This window comes from Microplitis mediator, chromosome 11 (assembly GCF_029852145.1).
Source record: "Microplitis mediator isolate UGA2020A chromosome 11, iyMicMedi2.1, whole genome shotgun sequence".
NCBI lineage: Eukaryota > Metazoa > Arthropoda > Insecta > Hymenoptera > Braconidae > Microplitis > Microplitis mediator.
Window position 1 is genome coordinate 9,746,706 of NC_079979.1, and position 20,598 is coordinate 9,767,303.

Sequence of the window (20,598 nt, forward strand, 5' to 3'; positions counted from 1 at the left end):
AAGACTTTGATTTTATTCGATAAATGTATCTTATTACAGTGCGTACTAATTATATTAGCCCACATGTATTTATTAATACGATGAATCTAATCTAACAAGTCAATAAACAAGACCAGTAAAGCCGTGATTCCTTTAACATAAAATAAAAAAACTCTGGTCGTTTCAGTAAAATCACACTGCAAATCCAAGTGTTTGACTCAGTGTGTTAAAATAAAACACGTTAGTGTTTTCTGCAACTTAAGCGCTTAGAAGTAAAACGGCATAAACGTTTAAACAATCGCATAAATCATTACAAGTGTTTTAAAGGTTCGCGTAACACACTTAAGTGTTTAATCCGAAAACGTTTTATCCGTTTAAAGAAAAAAACACTTCTACCTGTTTATTATAAAGCGCTTACTTTTACATTAAACGTTTAAAAAAACATCGAGTGTTTTAAATTAAAGCAAATATTCCGGAATTAAACACTTTTTCAGAAAAAACGTTTAATCGAAAAAACATGTATATTATAAAACGCTTAAATTTCTTCAACAGTTTAAAAAAATTCTTTCAATTTTGTCAATCGACAAATGATGCAAATAACAATTTCAAAATATAAAAGTGTAATAATTTTCAAATATATTTATGCATTACGATATAAATGTATCAAAACGTATTTTTTTGTATTAAAAATAAAATTTTACAAATGATTGAACTCAGTTCATATCATCGAATGAATTCTAAACGATCATAATTTATTATTGAAATAAATGTTAGATTTTTAATTTTAAACGACGATAGAGAAATTCTTGAACTAATACATTTTTTATGTCTTCAAAGTTAAGTTTCTGAGTATCAGCGTATTTTCTTTGATGACATTCTTTCTGTAATTAATAAAGAATAGTATTTTAAAATAACCATATGATGAATCGAAAAAAATAGCCCGGGAAAAAATGCTTAGATATGATCATATCTGTTCATTAGGGCGGGCCAAAAAAAGTGACTATTTTATTTTTTCTTTAGTTACAGTAAAAATATTGTTTGAGATGATGAAAAAAAATTCTATTAAAATTTGAGCTCTTAATATTAATATTAAGAGGTGCCTATTTGCGATTCTCCATTTCCCATTTAAATAACATGGGAAAAAATTTTTTTATTTTTCTAGCTCGGCATTCGCACGTCAGATGAATAAGTCCATAGCATATTATTATAGAGAATTTAATGCTCTACAAAAAAGATTCTCATCATTTTTTGATAAATCCATCGGTTCGAAATTTATCGGAGCTGGAAGTCAAATCTATAATAAATTTTCAGATCTTTTTACTTTTCCAGCAAAACTATCAGACTTATCAAAAAATGTTCTGGGGTCTTTTTTATAGACAATTTTATTTCCTACAAATTAGTTGAAATAAAGTTCATTCGAATTCCGCATTGTTTTCTAGTTATTTCCATTTTAATCTTAGGCCATACATTACTAAATGTACTATCATATATGTTAATGTATGATCCGCATCTTTGCGATGCGCGCGCACAGGGCTTACACGAAAACTAAATGTTGAAGTAGCTCCATACACAACTCGTGTTTTAAAAGTGCGAATTGTATATGTGCTTAATAATTATATTCAGTATACTGAATCACTATAGTGATTTAAATTAAACACTTTGATAAATATTATTTACTACTTATTTGTAAATATTAGTGAAGAAAATTGTGCTTATATACTTTTTCAAGTGTTCTAATATAATTAGGGTTAACTATCCGTATGTATTATTTATTGATATAAATTATTATATTATTATTTAATCTAATTTCTACTAAATATTATTAAATTATTAATTTAAAATATTTATTATAAATTATTTAATATTTAAAAAATAAAAATAAAAATTATAAAAATATATTCAAATATACGTAAGATATAACCTGTACAAAACGTAACGTTGTACAATTAAGGCCATTCTCCAAGGGTGCCCATCACTTTTCTGTAAAAAAAGTGGCGCCGCCTGGTGGCGAGCGCCCGAACTAAAAAACTTACTAACGCTAAAAAATTTTAAAATTAAATTAAAATTATAAAAAAAAATAAAACATATAAATTTATAATTTTTAAATAAATAAAAAAATACAGATTTTATTTTAAAATCATAAGTTATGATAAAAATCTCCTAAAACGTGAAATTGAGAAATTAAATTTTAAATGACCTTGAACTGTCAATGTCGTATTTATTTTACAAAGGATATTACAAATTAATGAAAACATTAATCAAAAAAACGGCAACGTACTCGTAATTTTACAGATATGTAGAATATTTAAAAAATAATTCACAGTAATTATAAATTGTCTGCTAAGCGTAATATCTTGAATAAATTTCAGCGTGAAATTCATCATCTAGTTATTTTTTATTTTGACAGATGTAAACATCAGGTCTGTACTCTATTTGGGGCGCATGAAGGGCGCTTGAATATAGTCACGGGAAAAATTAAATTTGAAACAATATTTATTTTTTTTCAGAAATAATATATAGAATAATGTATGCCTGTATATGAAGTATATATATATATATATATATATATTTATATATATATATATATTTATATATATATATATATATATATATATATATATATATATATATATATTGGAACGGGTTTTTCACCACCGGGGATCTACCGGAGTAAAGTCCGAATACACTTACGGTTTTTGGCTACCTTGTTCCAAAATAATTAGTTGGGCGCCAGGTGATTTTATAATCCCCAAATCAAACAATTATCAAAATATAACTCGGCTCAGGGTGGCGGATCGGGGAAAGGTCAGGCACTTAAGATTACGATAAATAATTGATCAGAATTAACACAAAATAATTAGTCGTATATTAAATACAAAATAATTGATCAGTATCACAAAAATAATCGGTTACAACAAAAATAATAAATTGCCGTGGTCGGCTTGACTCGATATAAACAAAACAAAATTTCTCGTACTTGATCGGAAAACAAATCAGTTCATTGCTCAAAAAAAACACAGTCGGTTGACGAAATTAAAAATAAAATAATTTTATTGTCCGGAGACACACATACAGCGGAAGTATTAAAGAAATACTTGACGAGTGACGTCAGAGTATTCATACACGGCGAGGTGACAAGACTACTGTTGCGAATGAGACACGGATAAGCCGTAATTCTCAGAATTGCTCGAACGAAATAAAATAAAATATAAAATAATATTTTATTTCGGTAACGCGTTCAATTTCACGATCACACAGTTATTACGCGAAATTAATTATTTCATTTTTTAATTATTACACGAACGCGGATCACTTGTTCACACTAAATTCACTAGAACACGTTGTTCAGTTTCGGGCCGAGGCTTCGGCTTGTTCACTTGTTCACGAACTCGGTTATTGTCGGTCGTAATTAATTATCGCGAATTATTGTTCGTTGATCAAACTCGGATTGATCTTACATGTCGTAATTCAAATTGTTCGTACGTCGCAATCGAAATTGGTCGTTTGGTCGGGTCGAATTGTTCAAAAAAAAAAAAAAAAACGTGGCCGTTCAGTACGGCGTCTATCCCGGATCTCTCGTTCAATCAATGCCTCGAGTCGATGGCTTGGTCAAAGTCGGAATCTTTGCTCATAGGTGTCACCAGAATTGGCTCACCGGATAACTATTTATTTTATTTAAATAATTTCAAACCTCGGGTCGATGTCGAATTTTTTCTCATGTTACAATATATATATATACTTCATATACAGGCATACATATATATATATATATATATATATATATATACAGGCATATATATATATATATATATCTATATATATTAGGAAGTTTCATATTTATGTGGAATTTTTTTCTTTTCTGCAAATACCTGAAAAACTAATAATTTATAGAACAAAAAAATATTTCCGCTTGAAAAAAAATTCTACGTCAATTAGGGGCTTAGCGCATCAAAAATTCGATTTCCCATTTAAATAACATGGAAAAAAAATTTTTTTTTAGTTTGGTATTTTTTACCTCGGCAATGGCTCATTATATTGTACGAATAAGCCCAGCATCCATTCTTATAGGGAATTTAACGCTCTACAAAAAAAGTCTTTTATTATTTTTTGATAAATCCATCTGTTCAAAAGTTATTAGACCTCGAAGTCAAGTTAGAGTAAATTTTGAGATCTTTTTACATTTCCAGCGAAACTATCGGACTTATCATAAAATGCCACGGAATCTTTTTTGTAGACAATTTCATTTCCTTCAAATTATCTCTGGTAAATTTTTTTTAAATTCTGCATTTTTTTCTAATAATTTTCATGTTAATGCTAAGCTCCTAAAAAAATAGTGTTCTGATCGAGTTTAAGAGCTTGGCACTAAAACGAAAATAATTAGAAAACAATGTAGAATTTAAAAAGAATTTATCAGATATAGTTTGTAGGAAATAAAATTGTCTACAAAAACGATTTCATGGCATTTTATGATGTCCGATAGTTTCGCCGGAAATGTAAAAAGATCTCAAAATTTACTCTAACTTCGAGGCCCGATAACTTTTGAACAGATGGATTTATCAAAAAATGATAAGAGACTTTTTTTGTAGAGCGTTAAATTCCCTAAAAAAAATGTATGCTGGGCTTATTTGTTCGATAAGCCATTGCCGAGGTGAAAAATTCCAAACCAAAAAAAATTCTTTTTTCCATGTTATTTAAATGGGAAATTGAATTTTTCAATGCGCTAAGCCCCTAATTGACTTAGATTTTTTTTTTTCAAGCAGAAATATTTTTTTTATTCTATAAATTGTTAGTTTTTCATGTAGGACAAAAAAAATATGAAACAACCTAATATATATACATATTAGGCTGTATCAAAGAAATCGGCTATTTTTTAACTTCCCGCTAAGAAAATCGACGATTTTTGAAAAATTGGGAAGTTATTGTTTTCACCCCGATTTTCGAAAGTTGAGTTTTCATCAGATGTCGACGTTTTGAGGTCCTAGGAAGCTATTCTGACTATTTTCAGAATTATGTCCGAGTGTATGTATGTGTGTGTGTGTGTGTGTGTGTGTGTGTGTGTGTGTGTGTGTGTGTGTGTGTGTGTGTGTGTGTGTGTGTGTGTGTGTGTGTGTGTGTGTGTGTGTGTGTGTGTGTGTGTGTGTGTGTGTGTGTGTGTGTGTGTGTGTGTGTGTGTGTGTGTAAACTCTTTGTAACTTTTTAACTAATGAATCGATTCGGATGGTTGAGGTGGCAATCGAAAGAGCTTGTTGGCCCGCAACTTTCCTGCAAATTTCAGATCATTTGATTAAGTAGACTCGAAGATATTGGCGAATTAATGAAAAAAAAAATTTTTTTTTTAGTTTTTTAGTGATTTCTAAGAAACGACTTGAACGATTGATTTCAAAATCTAATCAGCTCTAGAACTTTATAAGCCGCGTCGAATGCCACCTTCACCATCTCAATCGGTTAATTTGTTCGAGAGATATCGATGGCGAAAGAAATGGTAAAAAACGTTTTTTTTCGATTATCTTTGAAGTGACTCATCCGATCAATTTCAAAATTTAATCGGCTGTAGAGTTCAAGAAAACGCGCCGATTGCCACCTCAAACGTCAAAATCGGTTGATTAGTTCAAAAGATATCGGCGCTGAAAAGTTAAAAAAATAACATAAAATGTTATTATTTCCGGATAAATCAAAATATAATGTGCTAAAATGTGTCTGAAATCATACTAACTCTTTATCTTTATAGTCTCTTTCGATTATCAGATAATGTCGTATAACTTGTTCCTTAGTTTTAAAGATATCGTCAGCAAAATATTGAAAAAACCCAGTCGTTAATGTTTTTCTCGGATATTCTATCTATTATTGCTCTGACCTAAATCAAAACTTATTCAAATCACGATTTTGGTGACTGACATTGATTTCTGTCTCAATACATTTATTTCAAAGAACATAATCGATAATAAAAATTTAAAAGCCGCTTCTTCATTAATGATTTTCGATTCTTAACATTTCAAACTCTAGCATAAAACGTAACTTGTTAGAGCTTAAAAGGCTCATAATAAAATGATTGCATGTAACAGCATTTACGAGCTCGAAAAGCTCGAAAATATATTCACAGTGATGTTTTCAAGCTCCTTGAGCTCGAGAACAGCGGTAAGTTTTGGGGCTGGCCCGCAGGGCCAACCGACGTCCAGATTTTTTTTCTTCATTATATCGAAAATATTGTTGAAAATGACAAAAAAAAAAAATACTGTGAAAGTTTGAGCTCTTAATATTAATATTAACAGCTGCCGCATCAGAATTTTCTATTTCCCGTTTAAATAACATGGGAAAATTTATTTTTTAAGCTTCGGAATTTTGTAGCTCATGGTGGGATTAATACTTTTAAATGTTCAAGACATGTTCTTATGGGAAATTTGACGCTTTACAAAAAAGGTCTCTTATAATTTTTCGATATTTTTATTTCTTCAATAGTTATTCGAAGTTAAAGTTAGATTGAAAATAAATTTTTACATTTTTCTAATTTGTTGACGCAACCATCAACTTTATGGGAAAATTTTATAGGACATTTTTTGTAGAGTATTTTATTTCCTATAACTCATGTCAAAGAAAATTTTTGATATTTCTCACAAGTCGTAAGTTATTTGCGATTAACTGAAAATTTTCTTAAATAATCTAAATTTTGTTGATTAAAATTAATTATATTAAATTTTCAGTTAATTGCAAATAACTTACCACTTGTGAGAAATATCGAAAATTTTGTGCGAAATAATAAAATAAAAGTAGATAAATCTATTTTTTCAAAAATTATTCGAGGTCAAATTCAATTTATAGTAAATTTTAATATTTTTCGACTTTTTCAGCGAAACTATCAGACTTATCAAAAAATGTCACAGGACCTTTTTTGTAGACAATTTTATTCCCTACAAATTATTTACCATAAAGTTTATTCAAATTCCGCATTGTCTTCTAGTTATTTTTATTTCAATGCCAAGCTCATAAAAATAATAGTCTTCTATTCGATTTTGAGAACTTAACGTTAAAATAAAAATAACTAGAAAACAATGCAGAATTTTAAAAAAATTTATCAGAGATAATTTGCAGGAAATAAAATTGTCTAGAAAAAAGGTCCTACGACATTTTTTTATAAGTCTGATAGTTTTGCTGGAAAAGTGAAAAGATCTTGAAATTTACTGTAGATTTGACTTCCAGCTCAAATAATTTTCGAACAGATGGATTTTTAAAAAAATGATAAGAGACCTTTTTTGTAGAGCGTTCAATTTTCTATAAAAATATCTGATGGACATTACAATGTAATTTACGGTTCATTAGTTTCAAAAATCAGAAGAAAAAAAATTTTTTTTCCTGTGTTATTCTTATGGGAAATCGAAAAGTGCGATGCGGACAACCTTAATATTATTAATATTAAGGGCTCATATTTTCAGGGGCCTACTTTGGCATCTAAACGAAACTTTTGAGCCTGGTTCCGAGAAAAAAAAAATTCTTGTTTTTTTTTAAACGCCCTATTATATATACTCATATCAATCTTCGTATATAATTATGCATGATATTATTTATCTTGGAAATATTAATTTGTATCATTTAATCATGTCTGGCTAGTACATTATATCTGGAGCTATACATGATGCTACGCAGAGGTCTTCACATGATTACATGTGATCAGATCTGATTAATAATGAACCCATATGTGTAAATAGATATAGGTATATATACATGTATAATCAGGTTCGATCAGGCATGACCGAAATAAACTCGGATATATGTATGTATAAGTCTACCCGATGAATAAAGATTTTATACAATTGTATAAAATTATATACAAAAATGGCCCGATCCAATTGTATACAACTGTATAGAAATCGTATACAATTCTATACAAAATGTATACAAGTCCATATAATTCTATACAATTTTATGCAAATTATATACAATTCTATATAATTATATACGATTCTATATAATTATATACAATTCTACCTAATTGAAATACATCGAATTGTATATAATTATATAGAATTGTATACAATTTGTATAAAATTGTGTACAATTGGATCAGGCCATTTTTTCTATCCAATTATATATAGTCCATATATAATTGATATATAATTCTATACAATTGTATAAAATCTTTTTTCATCAGGTATATATTATTCGGTCTGATCCGGCTTGTTTTTTATAAAACCTGAATAATTCAAAAACTTTTCTTTTTTTTTTTACTCAAATTTTCGATGATTTTCGAAAAATTCGGGAAGCTATTGTTTTCACCGCGATTTTCGGAAATCGAATTTTCATCAGATGCCGACGTTTTGAGGTCCTAGGAAGATATTCTGACTATTTTCATATTGATATTTTTTGTTTTTGGGCACAACCACAAATCGAAAATATATGACAAAATAAAAATTCTGTAAGAAGATTAGCTCAAATTCAAGTTTTAGACAAAGCTCATTGCGATTTTTGATTTCCCATTTAAATAACATGGAAAAGAAAAAAAAATTTTGTTTGAAATTGTTTAACTTGGCAATGGATTATTGTACAGATAAGCCTAGCATACATTTTTGTAGGGAATTTAACGCTGTACAAAAAACGTTTCTTATCATTTTTTGATAAATCCATCTGTTCAGAAGTTATTGGAGCTCGAAGTCGAGTTAATTTTAAGATTTTTTTACTCTTTAAACATGAACAAGTGAACTGAGTGAATATTCACTAATTCTGAGTGCCAATCGAACCACTTTTTGAAATTAGTGGTTCGGTTTGCACTTGGAATTAGTGAATATGCACTTATTTTCACTAATTCATGTTCAGAGAGTACTTTTACGGCGAAACTATCATAAAATGTCACACAGTAAAACACGAATCGTTAAAGTGTAAGAAAAAACGTCTGCTAAAATTCTGAGTGTTGACTTTTTAACAATTTTATGTGTCAATTTAACACACAGTATTTATCTTGTTTGAAATGTCGCAATCGATCGATTTTTTAACACACAAAAATGTCATTTTATTCGTAAGTAGCACTTTTTATATGTTACTATCAAATTAACACACAAAATATGTTAAAAATAATGACGATCATCACAAAAGAATTCTTTGAAAATTTTTATTTTTAACGTATACGTGAGTAACTTTTTTTAACACTCACAACATGTTAAAGTAACATATAAATGAGTGTAAAACGTTTGTTTTACACACGGTATGTGTTAATTTTGACAAATCCATTTTTACTGTGTAGATTTTTTTCCTGATTTGTCTGAAGTACCACAAGGACTCGGTCAGGTTAATATAAGATTTGCCTTGTTAGGGCTAACCTGACAAGTTCCTTATCAGGACCTCATCAGGAAATCTTTATTAAAAAAAAAGTCACTTGCCATCGGGTCAACCTGACAAGTTCCTAGTCAGGACCTCATCCGGATATCCTTATTCAAAAAAATGTTATCCAATCCCTTTCAATATTTTATTTACAGGCTAAAAATTAAACAAAGTACAAAAGAAAATTACATAAAAATCATGTTAATCATTATTGCAGCACGAATTTTTTACTTTTTCATCAGTTATTCTTTGACATCATAATGAATATAATATTTACACTTCCAAGATTACATGTGTATTTCAGCGCAGTGGATAGTATTATTAAGGACTTTGAGTCAAAAGGACGCAGGTTAGAGCTCAGCAGTCTTTGGGATTTTCTCATCAATAAAAAACATGTTTATTAATGCTATTAATGCAATAGATAACATTCCCGATCGAATTGAAATTTCTTATTTTTTTTTCGCAATTTAACATTTTTTTAAAAATAATTACTAAAAAGGCATCTCTGATAAGGATTTGATGAAGATATCCTGGTAAGGATTCGATGAGGATATCCTGGTAAGGTTCTGATAAGGCACTCCTGATAAGAACCTCATGGGTCTTAAGCTTCACATCCATATCAGTTCCTCGTCAGGATATCCTGATCTGGACCTTATTTGAAATAAGGTTAACCTGATAATGACCTCGTCAGGTCCTTATGAAAAATTTTAGTCGTGAATATTCAAGAATAAAATACAGATATATAATAATTACATTTTTTTAGTTTTTTATTAATTAAAAACGGTGTAAAATGAAATATAAAATTAATAATTATAAAAGTGGTAATGATTTCCACTTGAAGAACGAGCTTTATTGTTGTCATTGTTGTTATTGTTGTCATTATTGTCATTGTTGTTATTATTGTTGTTGTCGTTGTTGTGATTATTGTTGTTGTCGTTGTTGTTATTATTGTTGTTGTCGTTGTTGTTATTATTGTTATTATTACGAGCTGTAAATTTTTTTATTTCGTGGTAGATAGTATTTTTCAGCTTCCTCTGCTGACCACCATTGAAGCCTCTTTTACGCTTAATGAATCCTATAAACAAATTTTTTTTTTAATTATTTGTACTAAAGATATGTATACACGAAGAAAAACGCAGGTCAAAATTAAATAATAATTACAACCAAAATGAAAAATTTGCTATCTCAAATAAAAAAACACGATCCATAAAAAAAATTACGATGATTTGTAGAAAATTGATTTTTTTGTCTCAATTATTACTATCTAGATTGTAATTTTCACTTATCATAATAATTACAATAGCTTCGTTAAATTTTCGCTTGGAAATCAATATTTACTTATTTATATAACAATAGTTCAATCTTGTCAAAAGTAGAAATTGTTATTAGAATTATTAAAAGTTAGTACATTAGTCGCAATTTTTGTTTCGTAGTTGATAAATATTACATCTCCAATGTAATTCTACGTAAGTAGTGTACATTTTGGAATATCGGTAAGACAAATTGCTACTCCGGGAGATAAAATTACGATTTAAGATTGTAAAAATTACTATCTGAATTGTAAAAATTCTCGCCAGAATACATCATTCACAAAGCGCGTTAACTAATATTTACTAAGCACAGTAGTAAAAATTATTGGTACATTATAATTTTTATTTGTCGGAAGAAAATTTCATTTGGAATGCAGTAATGTTTACAATCAACAGAAATTATTATTCTAAATAATATGTTGTATTTTTTACTTTGAGTTTTGTAAAAGTTTTGAATTTTTTTTTTAACGTTTCGAGATTACTTCTCGGATTGTACTTTTTTTTTCAAGTTTAGCAAAAATTACTTAATTTTTTTTCTCCGTGTATGATGACAGCAAATCACCTCCACGTGCAACTAAGGCTTACCTTGGCCACCATGTCCACCTCCACCGCCACCTCGACCGCCACCTTGACCACCACCTTTACCGCCACCTCGACCGCCACCTTTACCGCCACCTTGACCACCACCTTTACCGCCACCTCGACCGCCACCTTGACCACCACCGCCACTTCCTCCAGCACCATCCAGGCCTATTCCATGCTCGACACACGTTTTCTGGAGATCGAGCATGGCCGCCTGCTGCCGTTCATAAGCCTCTGGAAAAAATTTAAATTTTATAAAAAACAACTTTTGAACAGGATAAGATATTTTTTCATAAGCAATTAATGTTGCTTACCTTTCAATTTTTCAAAATCCTTTTTCAGATCTGTGATTGGAAGATTTATATATATTAGATTTTTAAATTGATCGTTAGTGTCTGTGTGTGTGTACACAGTAAAAAACGAATCGTCAAAGTGTAAAAAAAGCGTGTGTAAAAATTCTGAGTGTTGAATTTTTAACACTTCCGTGTGTCAATTTAACACAGAGTATTATTATCTTGTTTGAACTGTCGCAATTGATTGATTTTTTAACACACAAAAATGTTATTTTATATAAGGAAGGAACACTTTTTATACACAGAAAAAAAGGATTTCTTGGCGCAAAAAATTTTTTCTTGTTCTAAGAAAATTTTTACTTGACTCAAGAAATTTTTTGTATTATAAAGTGAAAACAAAACTTTTCTTGGGGTAGGAAAAAATTTTCTCGGAACAAGAAAAAAATTTTTTAGGCGAGAAAAAAATTCTTGAGCCAAGAAAAATTTTTGTCTTCAATTCATAATACAAAATATTTCTTGCGCCAAGAAATTCTTTTTTTCTGTGTATGCATGCTACTGTCAAATCAACACACAAAATATGTCTAAAATAATCTCGACCATCACAAAATAATTCTTGGAAATTTGCTACTTTTAACATAGACGCATATAACTTTTTTAACACGCACAACATGTTAAAACAATATATAAATAAGTGTAAACCTTCGATTTACACACGATATGTGTTGATTTTGACGAATCCTTTTTACTGTGTATTAAAGAGAAAAAAAAATTACGTACCATCCATTTCAAGAGAATTGTTATCACCCAAATTGGTTTCTCTCAACGCCTCGATTAAACCCAATTCTTCTGGAGAATATTCACTCATTTGAAACCTAATAAATGAAGATGTTCAAAATAATTATTAATTTTGATCCATGTATGCATAAATATATATATATATATTAGGGCGTCCCAAAAAAAACAAATGTTTTTTTTTAACGTCTTATGAGCTTAAAAGTTACTTTATATTATTAAAAAAATCTTCACCAAATTTAACCCAGATATCTTAAAAATTGAGCTATCACAGAGGGGGGGGGAGGCTTTCTCATTTAAAATACCCGCGAAAATCTTTAATTTTAGTTTTTCGTTATTAAGAATATGAGAAAATTTTTTTTTTTACTTCCGTCTAGCACAATTTCGTAGGGCATTAAATTCTCTAGAAAAAAAGTACTGATACATTATGTACGTCAAACGAACTGGGAAAAAGTTACGGGGCTTCAAAGATCAACCAAAATTTAGTTTCCTCAATGTTAAATTTTTTAAAATTATTTTTCATTTTTATTCCATCAAAAAGTTTTTTTTTTTAATTTCGACGAGTACGTTCTTGTAGGAAATTCAATTTCCTACTAAAAGTATCTGATGTCATATATACGTCAAATGAATAAGAAAAAAGTTACAGAGCTTTAAATGTCAACAAAAAATGAAGTTCACTTTTCGTTGACATTTAAGTTCAAAAAATCAATATTAATATTAATATAAAATTATTTTCTGCGCGTAATTTTTTTTTTGTGAACTATGGTTTTTTCCACAACCAATTAAAAAAAAACAATATTGCTCTGAATTGACGCAACCTAATATACATATACACTAGTACATGCACTATTTATAATAATCTGTATAAAAATTTTCATTTTATCAAAAGAAATTCTGTTATTAAATTAAAATTAAAAAATACTGAAGATTATGAACAATTTACGAGTTTCAAATCTTCAAGTTTTTAAAATTATCTTTTAATTATTTATAAAGAAATTAAGTTTGCTTACCTTTTCAATTAATGAATTGTTTATTTATTTCGTTGTTCAATTTTTTATTTTAAATATTGTGAAGTTTGCGCTATCGAAATTAAAGGCGTATTTTCAAATATATATATTTTTTCACTTACAATTATTTCTTCTTTATCGGCTGTCACTATTCATTTAAATAATCCGCCAGGCGCAGATACGTTCGAACCACTTGAATATTGCATTAATATATACACAGATACATACAAATGTTAGCATCGGTCGGGAGACAGCGTCATTCGTAGTGGGGGGGGTCAAAATTAATAGACCAGTCATTTTACTCCTAGGCTACCTAAAACTCGATGCCATGTGATATTTTTTTTTTTCAAAAATTTCTACAAATAAAAAGAAATGAAAAAATCGAAAATGTACAAAAATCGGTGAATTGCGATTTTTGTTATTAACAAAAAACTACAAAAAAAAAAATTTCGCTCACTTAAAATTATATTTTAAACCGATTAAATGAATTAAAAAAAAATATATAAATGGCTGATATTGTAAAAAAAAATCAGAAATAATATTTTAAAAAAAACATTTGTCCTAAATGCCTTTGTTTATTTATTAAAAATGTTTTTAGGTATTATTTATTAATCCTAAGCTGAAACTTTTACCGACATAGACTATGACGTCAAAGTGGCGCTGCTTTCGCTCGGGGGGCGTGGCTTAGATTCAAATCGCTTAAAACTCCAACACTCAATTTAAAAAATTAAAATTTCTTTTCTTAACTTTTAAACAATAATAAATAAATATTAATAAGTTTAAATGAGTAAATAAATAAATAATTGGATGTATTATATATATTATATGATATATTTCATTAATTTACTTATCTTGAGCCATGAAAATGATAAATTTTAATTTCTAAAAAATATTTATTATCATTAATATAATAAATAATATTTTTATTTAATTAAAAAAAAATGGTTTTAAAATATTTCAGTACTCATTATATACTTGAAATTTTAAATATTATTTCAACTTAAAATTTATCATTTTTATGGCTCAAGGCAAGTAAATTAATGAAATATATCATATAATATATATAATACATCCAATTATTTATTTATTTACTCATTTAAACTTATTAATATTTATTTATTATTGTTTAAAAGTTAAGAAAAGAAATTTTAATTTTTTAAATTGAGTTTTGGAGTTTTAAGCGATTTGAATCTAAGCCACGCCCCCCGAGCGAAAGCAGCGCCACTTTGACGTCATAGTCTATGTCGGTAAAAGTTTCAGCTTAGCATTAATAAATAATACCTAAAAACATTTTTAATAAATAAACAAAGGCATTTAGGGCAAATGTTTTTTTTTAAATATTATTTCTGATATTTTTTTTACAATATCAGCCATTTATACATTTTTTTTTAATTCATTTAATCGGTTTAAAATATAATTTTAAGTGAGCGAAATTTTTTTTTTTGTAGTTTTTTGTTAATAACAAAAATCGCAATTCACCGATTTTTGTACATTTTCGATTTTTTCATTTCTTTTTATTTGTAGAAATTTTTGAAAAAAAAAAAATTTCACATGGCATCGAGTTTTAGGTAGCCTAGGAGTAAAATGACTGGTCTATTATAGGACTTTGACTGTATGTGATTTTTTTTTCGTTGTCACTGTCAGGTGGTGCCAAAATATATCCACTCTCTGGTGGATCAGCTTTTATTTAAGCGTTTTAAATAATGATCACAATTGCTATTAAACAGATTGACATAATTCAATCTACTTTTTCAGCCTTTTTTATTTAGATGCATATTTTTATTAAACTTGTTAATTAATTTATTATTAATTTATCGAAGTTTAAATTATTTCATAATTTCCACCGACTAGAGAAAAAAGAAAAAAATTTTCCAATACTTTCTCATGCAACTTGGCTTTTACTATAAACTATATATGACAAATAAATTATTAATTTTTCGTTATAACTTCACACTTTTAATTTGTTTTTGAATTATTTACTTATTCTTAAATTTCAAATTTTATTTGTACTCAATATCATATTACTTCAGTTTTATCCTTCATTTGTTATTTAATCTGTCATGAAATTGTATGTCAGTTGGATTTTTATATTTCTTAGCAATATTGAATAAACGTTATTTATAAAGAATATTTCAATTTATTGTTAAAATGAATAATGCTAAAAAAGAAAAACCAAAAATTAAAACTAAAAGTAAAACAAAGGATTCCCAACCATACTATAAAAGAAGTTATAAAAGACGGTTAAAAACGTATGTATAATTAAATTGACATAATATTTAAGATTTTTTTAATTTCTAAGAGAATGTCCATTCTTATCAAATTTTAAATAATTAAAAAAAAAAATAATAATTTAAATGTAAACAAATTATAAATAAAAACAAAAAGTAAAAAAAGTTATAAATAAAACAAAAATATCTGGAAATCGATTGACGCACTATAGGCCAATTCCAAATCTTCCGGCTGTTTTTGAGCTCTTTGAGCTTTAAGTATTTTAAATATTTTTAACTTAGCAATACCTTTAATTACATTGGTATTTTCAAACTTGAAAACAGCTACCTTTTTTATAAAACTTGAAAAATTCAATACATCAAAATACTTAATACACAAGTTACGTTTTATATTAAATTTAGAAAATTTAAGAACTGAAAATAATTAATAAACAAGCGTTTTTTAATTTTTATTCACGATTATTTTCAATGAAATCGATCACTTTAGGCGGGAATCACTGTAAGTTATTAAAGTAAGGATTAAAATGAGCCTTGACTCAGACCAAAGCGTTAATGTATAAAATATTCGAGAAAAATATTAAAAATGGTGTTTTTTCTATTTCTTTTTCTTTTTTTTTTTGATAATATTATTTAAATTAAAGCACTAATTGCATAACATTATGTGGTGACCGAGAGTGACCATGAAGACGAAGAGCTGGTATGATTTTAAACACATTTTAGTACATTGTATAAAATGATTTATTCATGAAAAATGACAAAATGTTAGTCTCTAAACTTTTTCTCATCGATTTATTTGAAACGAATCAAACATTTAAGATGGTTCTCACGGCAGTCAACGCATTTTGTTGCACTCTAGAGTTGATTAGATTTTCGAGTAACTGATCAAGTTGTTTCAGAGATATTCTAGAAAAACCGTCTTTACCATTTCTTTCTCCAAAGATTTTTTCCGGACGAATCAACCGATTGAGATAGTCCGCGCGGCATTTGACGTGTGCTATTAAGTTTTGGAGCTGATTAGATTTTGGAATCGATTAGCCAAGTCGTTGCTAAGAAGTTTCGTAAAGTCTTAAAAAAAACCTTTTTTTTTTCGTATTTATTACTTTTCTCATAATCAATTGGATCGAACCATCTGAAATTACTATGAAATTTTACGGTTGATGAGCTCTTTCAATTGCTTTGTAAATTAGAACAATAATATGGATATAAATAAAGGATTCAAATTTATATAAATTTATCCTATTTTTTGATTTAGAATTTTTACGACCTTGAATGGTAACAGTTACCAGCTTCGATTGTAACAATTGTAATTTTTAATAGTTACAATAAGCATTTTTGATAGTAATCGTCACCACCATCAATTGCTATTATTACAATTTTCAAAGGTAAAACTAATTATTATTACCACTGAATAATTTTGCTACTATTTCAAATAATTAAAATTAAAATTTTTTTTTTTTGTCTTCTGATTTTTATGAATAGCTAACGATGCGTCATAGGAATAATTGTCAGGCATTTCTTTGTAGGTAATTGAATGCTCTACAAAAAAAGTTTCTTATCATTTTTTGATAAATCTATTTGTTCAAAAGTTATTTGAGATTGAAGTCGAATTCATATTGAATTTTGAGATCTTTTTTCTTTTCCGGCGAAACTATCAGACCTATTACAAAATATTATGGGACCTTTTCTGTAGACAATTTTATTTCCTACAAGTTATTTCCAATAATTTTTTTTTTAATTCCGCATTGTTTTCTAGTTATTTTTATTTTAATCTCAAGCTCTGAAAATCGATCAGAATACTATTTTTTTATAAGCTTGACATTAAAATTAAAATAACTAGAAAACAATGGGGAATTCAAAAAAACTTTATTGGAAATAACTTATAGGGAATAAAATTTTCTACAAAAAAGGTCCCATGATGAAAACCTGCAGATGAAAACCTGCGAAAAATAGTTACAGGTCTCCTGAAAATATGGTTGATGGCTTAAACGATCCGAAATGGCGTTTAGACAAAAACGTTTTTTTTCTTTTTTTTTCCTGGAAAAGAAAATTACAATTGTTATTAACAAAAAACCGTTAAAAAAGTCAGCCGTCCAGCTTTTTGGCAAAATCTCAAAAAGTATAAGTGATAGCTCAAATATTAAAAAAGTTTCTGAAAGAGCAAAAAATTTGAGTACAAAAGTTCTTGACTCCCCGAATTGTAGCTCCAATATTTCTAATTTTAATTTAACGTTTAAAATCGGCTTTTGCGCGGCAGTTTCGGCATACGCGCACCGCCACTCTAGTATGAGCGTAATCGTTAAGTAATTTTTTTATGCAATTAAATATTATTTAAAAAATTTGAAGAAATTTTTGTGTCATCTAGACACTTCAAAGAATATGATTCCGCGGTAATAAAAGTTGTATCAGCATTTTTCAAAAAGTTATTCAAATGTTAATTAAAATTTTTTTTACGGGTATGTGTTATCATAAAAGGCAGTATAAAAGTTTAAATATTTAATCTATAAATTTTTTGTTTCTTGGAGCCCTTTTTATAAACATACTCAACAAGACGACATGATGAAAGTTTATAAAATTTTTTAATTTCATTAATTATTAATTTTTGAAGTACCAAAAAAATTAAAAATTTGAATAATGTATGGTAAATAATTTTTTTTTTTAATCTTAAGTTATCACTGATTTCATATTGTTCTTAGGCATTATCTGATTATTTTTTGAATTTTTTCATGCCAATAGTTTATAAATTTTTTATAAACAAATGGATTAATTAAATATTTTTGAAAAATTTTTTTTCACCATATTGTTAGCGTAAGAAAATAATGATTTTAAAAAAAATTTTTTTTCTTAAAAAAAAATATCTTATTGTTTATAATCGTTTTTTTATATTTTGATTGTTTAAATAAAACATTAAGGAATCGTTTCCTTATTAAAAATCATAATTTGCATTTCTAAATAAAATGGCAAAAAAAAAATTTTCTTGGGTCAACAATTTATTCATTTATTTATTTAACAATTTAATATAAACAATTTTTTTCCTTCACGACTATCTTATAGGAAATTTAATTCTCTACAAAATTGTCTATGTCCACTTTTTTTTTAAACTCAACAGAAACGAAGTCACAGAGAGCCGAATAGGAGGAAAAAGATAATTAATGAATTAATAACAAAAAAAAATTATTAGTTTAACTTATCAATTAATTAACTCAATATACTTCATTATTTATCAAAAATTTTTGAATTCAAAATTATTTCAAATTAATAACAAAACAAAATTTACAATAAAACAGAAATTAATTATAATTATAATTGTAAATTTTGTTCTGTAATTAATTCGAAATAATGTTGAATTCAAAAATTTTATTCGGCCCTCTGTAACTTTGTTTCTGTTGAGTTTAAAAAAAAAAATAGACATAGACAATTTTATAGAGAATTAAATTTTCTAGAAGATAGTCGAAAGCTAAATTAAAAAAAAAAATTTTCTTTGTGTAGTTATTTTAAAAATTAAAAAAAAAAAAATTTTACAATGTTGTTTAAATGGGAAAGGAGACCCCCCTTTGCGCCAGCTCAATTTTTGAGATATTGAGCTCAAACTTTAGGAGAATTTTTTTTCTTTATAATGAAGAAACTTTTAAGATACGTTTAATCTAAAAAAAAAAAATAAAAACTTATTTTGACAAAGTCTAATGTATATATATATATATTAGGGTGCTCCAAAAAAAATCGATATTTTTTTTTCTTTCGGCTGTTGTAAAAAAAGTCTATTGAAAAAAAGATCCTGTCAAAAAGACGATTTTTTTTTTTCAATTTTAAAAGGTGGCGCTTGCTCTTCGAATTTTCCCATGCTAATAGCATGGGAATATTACTTTTTTTATGAAAAATCTCATAAGTTCATTTGACGTTGAGGAAAAAATTTGAGTCATGGATATTTTTGTTGGAAATTTTATGCTCTTTAAAATTGTCAATGAGCTCTTAAGCTCTAAAACGTACGGTTCAAAAGTTACAGATATTTGAAGTTGATGACTTTCTAAAAATGATGACTTTTTAGAAAGTCATCAACTTTAAATACCTGTAACTTTTGAACCGTACGTTTTAGAGCTTATTATCTTGTGAACAATTTTGTAGAGCATAAAATTTGCTACAAAAATATTTATTACTCAAATTTGTTCCTCAACGTCAAATAAAGTTATAGGATTTTTTATAAAAAAAGTAAAATTCCTGTGCTATTAGCATGCGAAAATTCGAAGAGCGAGCGCCACCTTTTAAAATTGAAATTAAAAATCGTCCTTTTGACAGGATTTTTTTTTCGATATATACAAACTTTTTTTACAACAGCCGAAAGAAAAAAAAAACATCGATTTTTTTTGGAGCACCTTAATATATATATATATTAAACTGATTCAAAAGCATCGACTAATTTTTTTTTTTTTCATTGTATCAAAAATATTGTTGAAAATGAGGAAAAAAAAAATACTGTGAAAGTTTGAGCTCTTAATATTAATATAAACAACTGCCGCATCGCAATTTTCTATTTCCCGTTTAAATAACATGGGAAAATTTATTTTTTAAGCTTTGGAATTTTGTAGCTCTCAGTGGGACCAATACTTTTAAATGTTCAAGACATATTCTTATGGGAAATTTGACGCTCTATAAAAAAGGTCTCTTATAATTTTTCGATATTTTTATTTCTTCAAAAGTAATTCGAAGTTAAAATTAGATTGACGATAAATTTTTAACATTTTTTCAATTTCTTGACGCAACCATCAACTTTATTCAAAAATTTTAGAGGACATTTTTTGTAGAGCATTTTATTTCCTACAACTTATCTCAGAGAAAATTTTCGATATTTCTCATAAGTCGTAAGTTATTCGCAATTAACTGAAAATTTAATAAAATTAATTTTAAGAAACAAAATTAAGATAATTTAAGAAAATTTTCAGTTAATTGCAAATAACATACGACTTAAGTGAAATATCGAAAATTTTCTCTGAGATAAGTTGTAGGAAATAAAATGCTCTACAAAAAATTTTCGGATAAAGTTGATGGTTGCGTCAAGAAATTGAAAAAATGTTAAAAATTTATCGTCAATCTAATTTTAACTTCGAAT

At 27.4% G+C, this 20,598-nt stretch overlaps 2 protein-coding genes across 4 annotated transcripts in view; both read right to left on the reverse strand.

The window, feature by feature from the left end:
- The window catches only part of LOC130677078 (uncharacterized), a 123,148-nt gene that overhangs the window by 67,923 nt on the left and 34,627 nt on the right, over positions 1-20,598 (reverse strand). The gene's annotated exons all lie outside the window — the stretch shown is intronic.
- LOC130676959 (uncharacterized) lies at positions 11,170-12,335 on the reverse strand. Its single transcript, XM_057483471.1, has 2 exons — positions 12,248-12,335; positions 11,170-11,411 (listed from the first exon to the last, which is right to left on the reverse strand). The coding sequence occupies exons 1-2, from the start codon at positions 12,333-12,335 to the stop codon at positions 11,170-11,172; spliced, it is 330 nt and encodes a 109-aa protein (XP_057339454.1).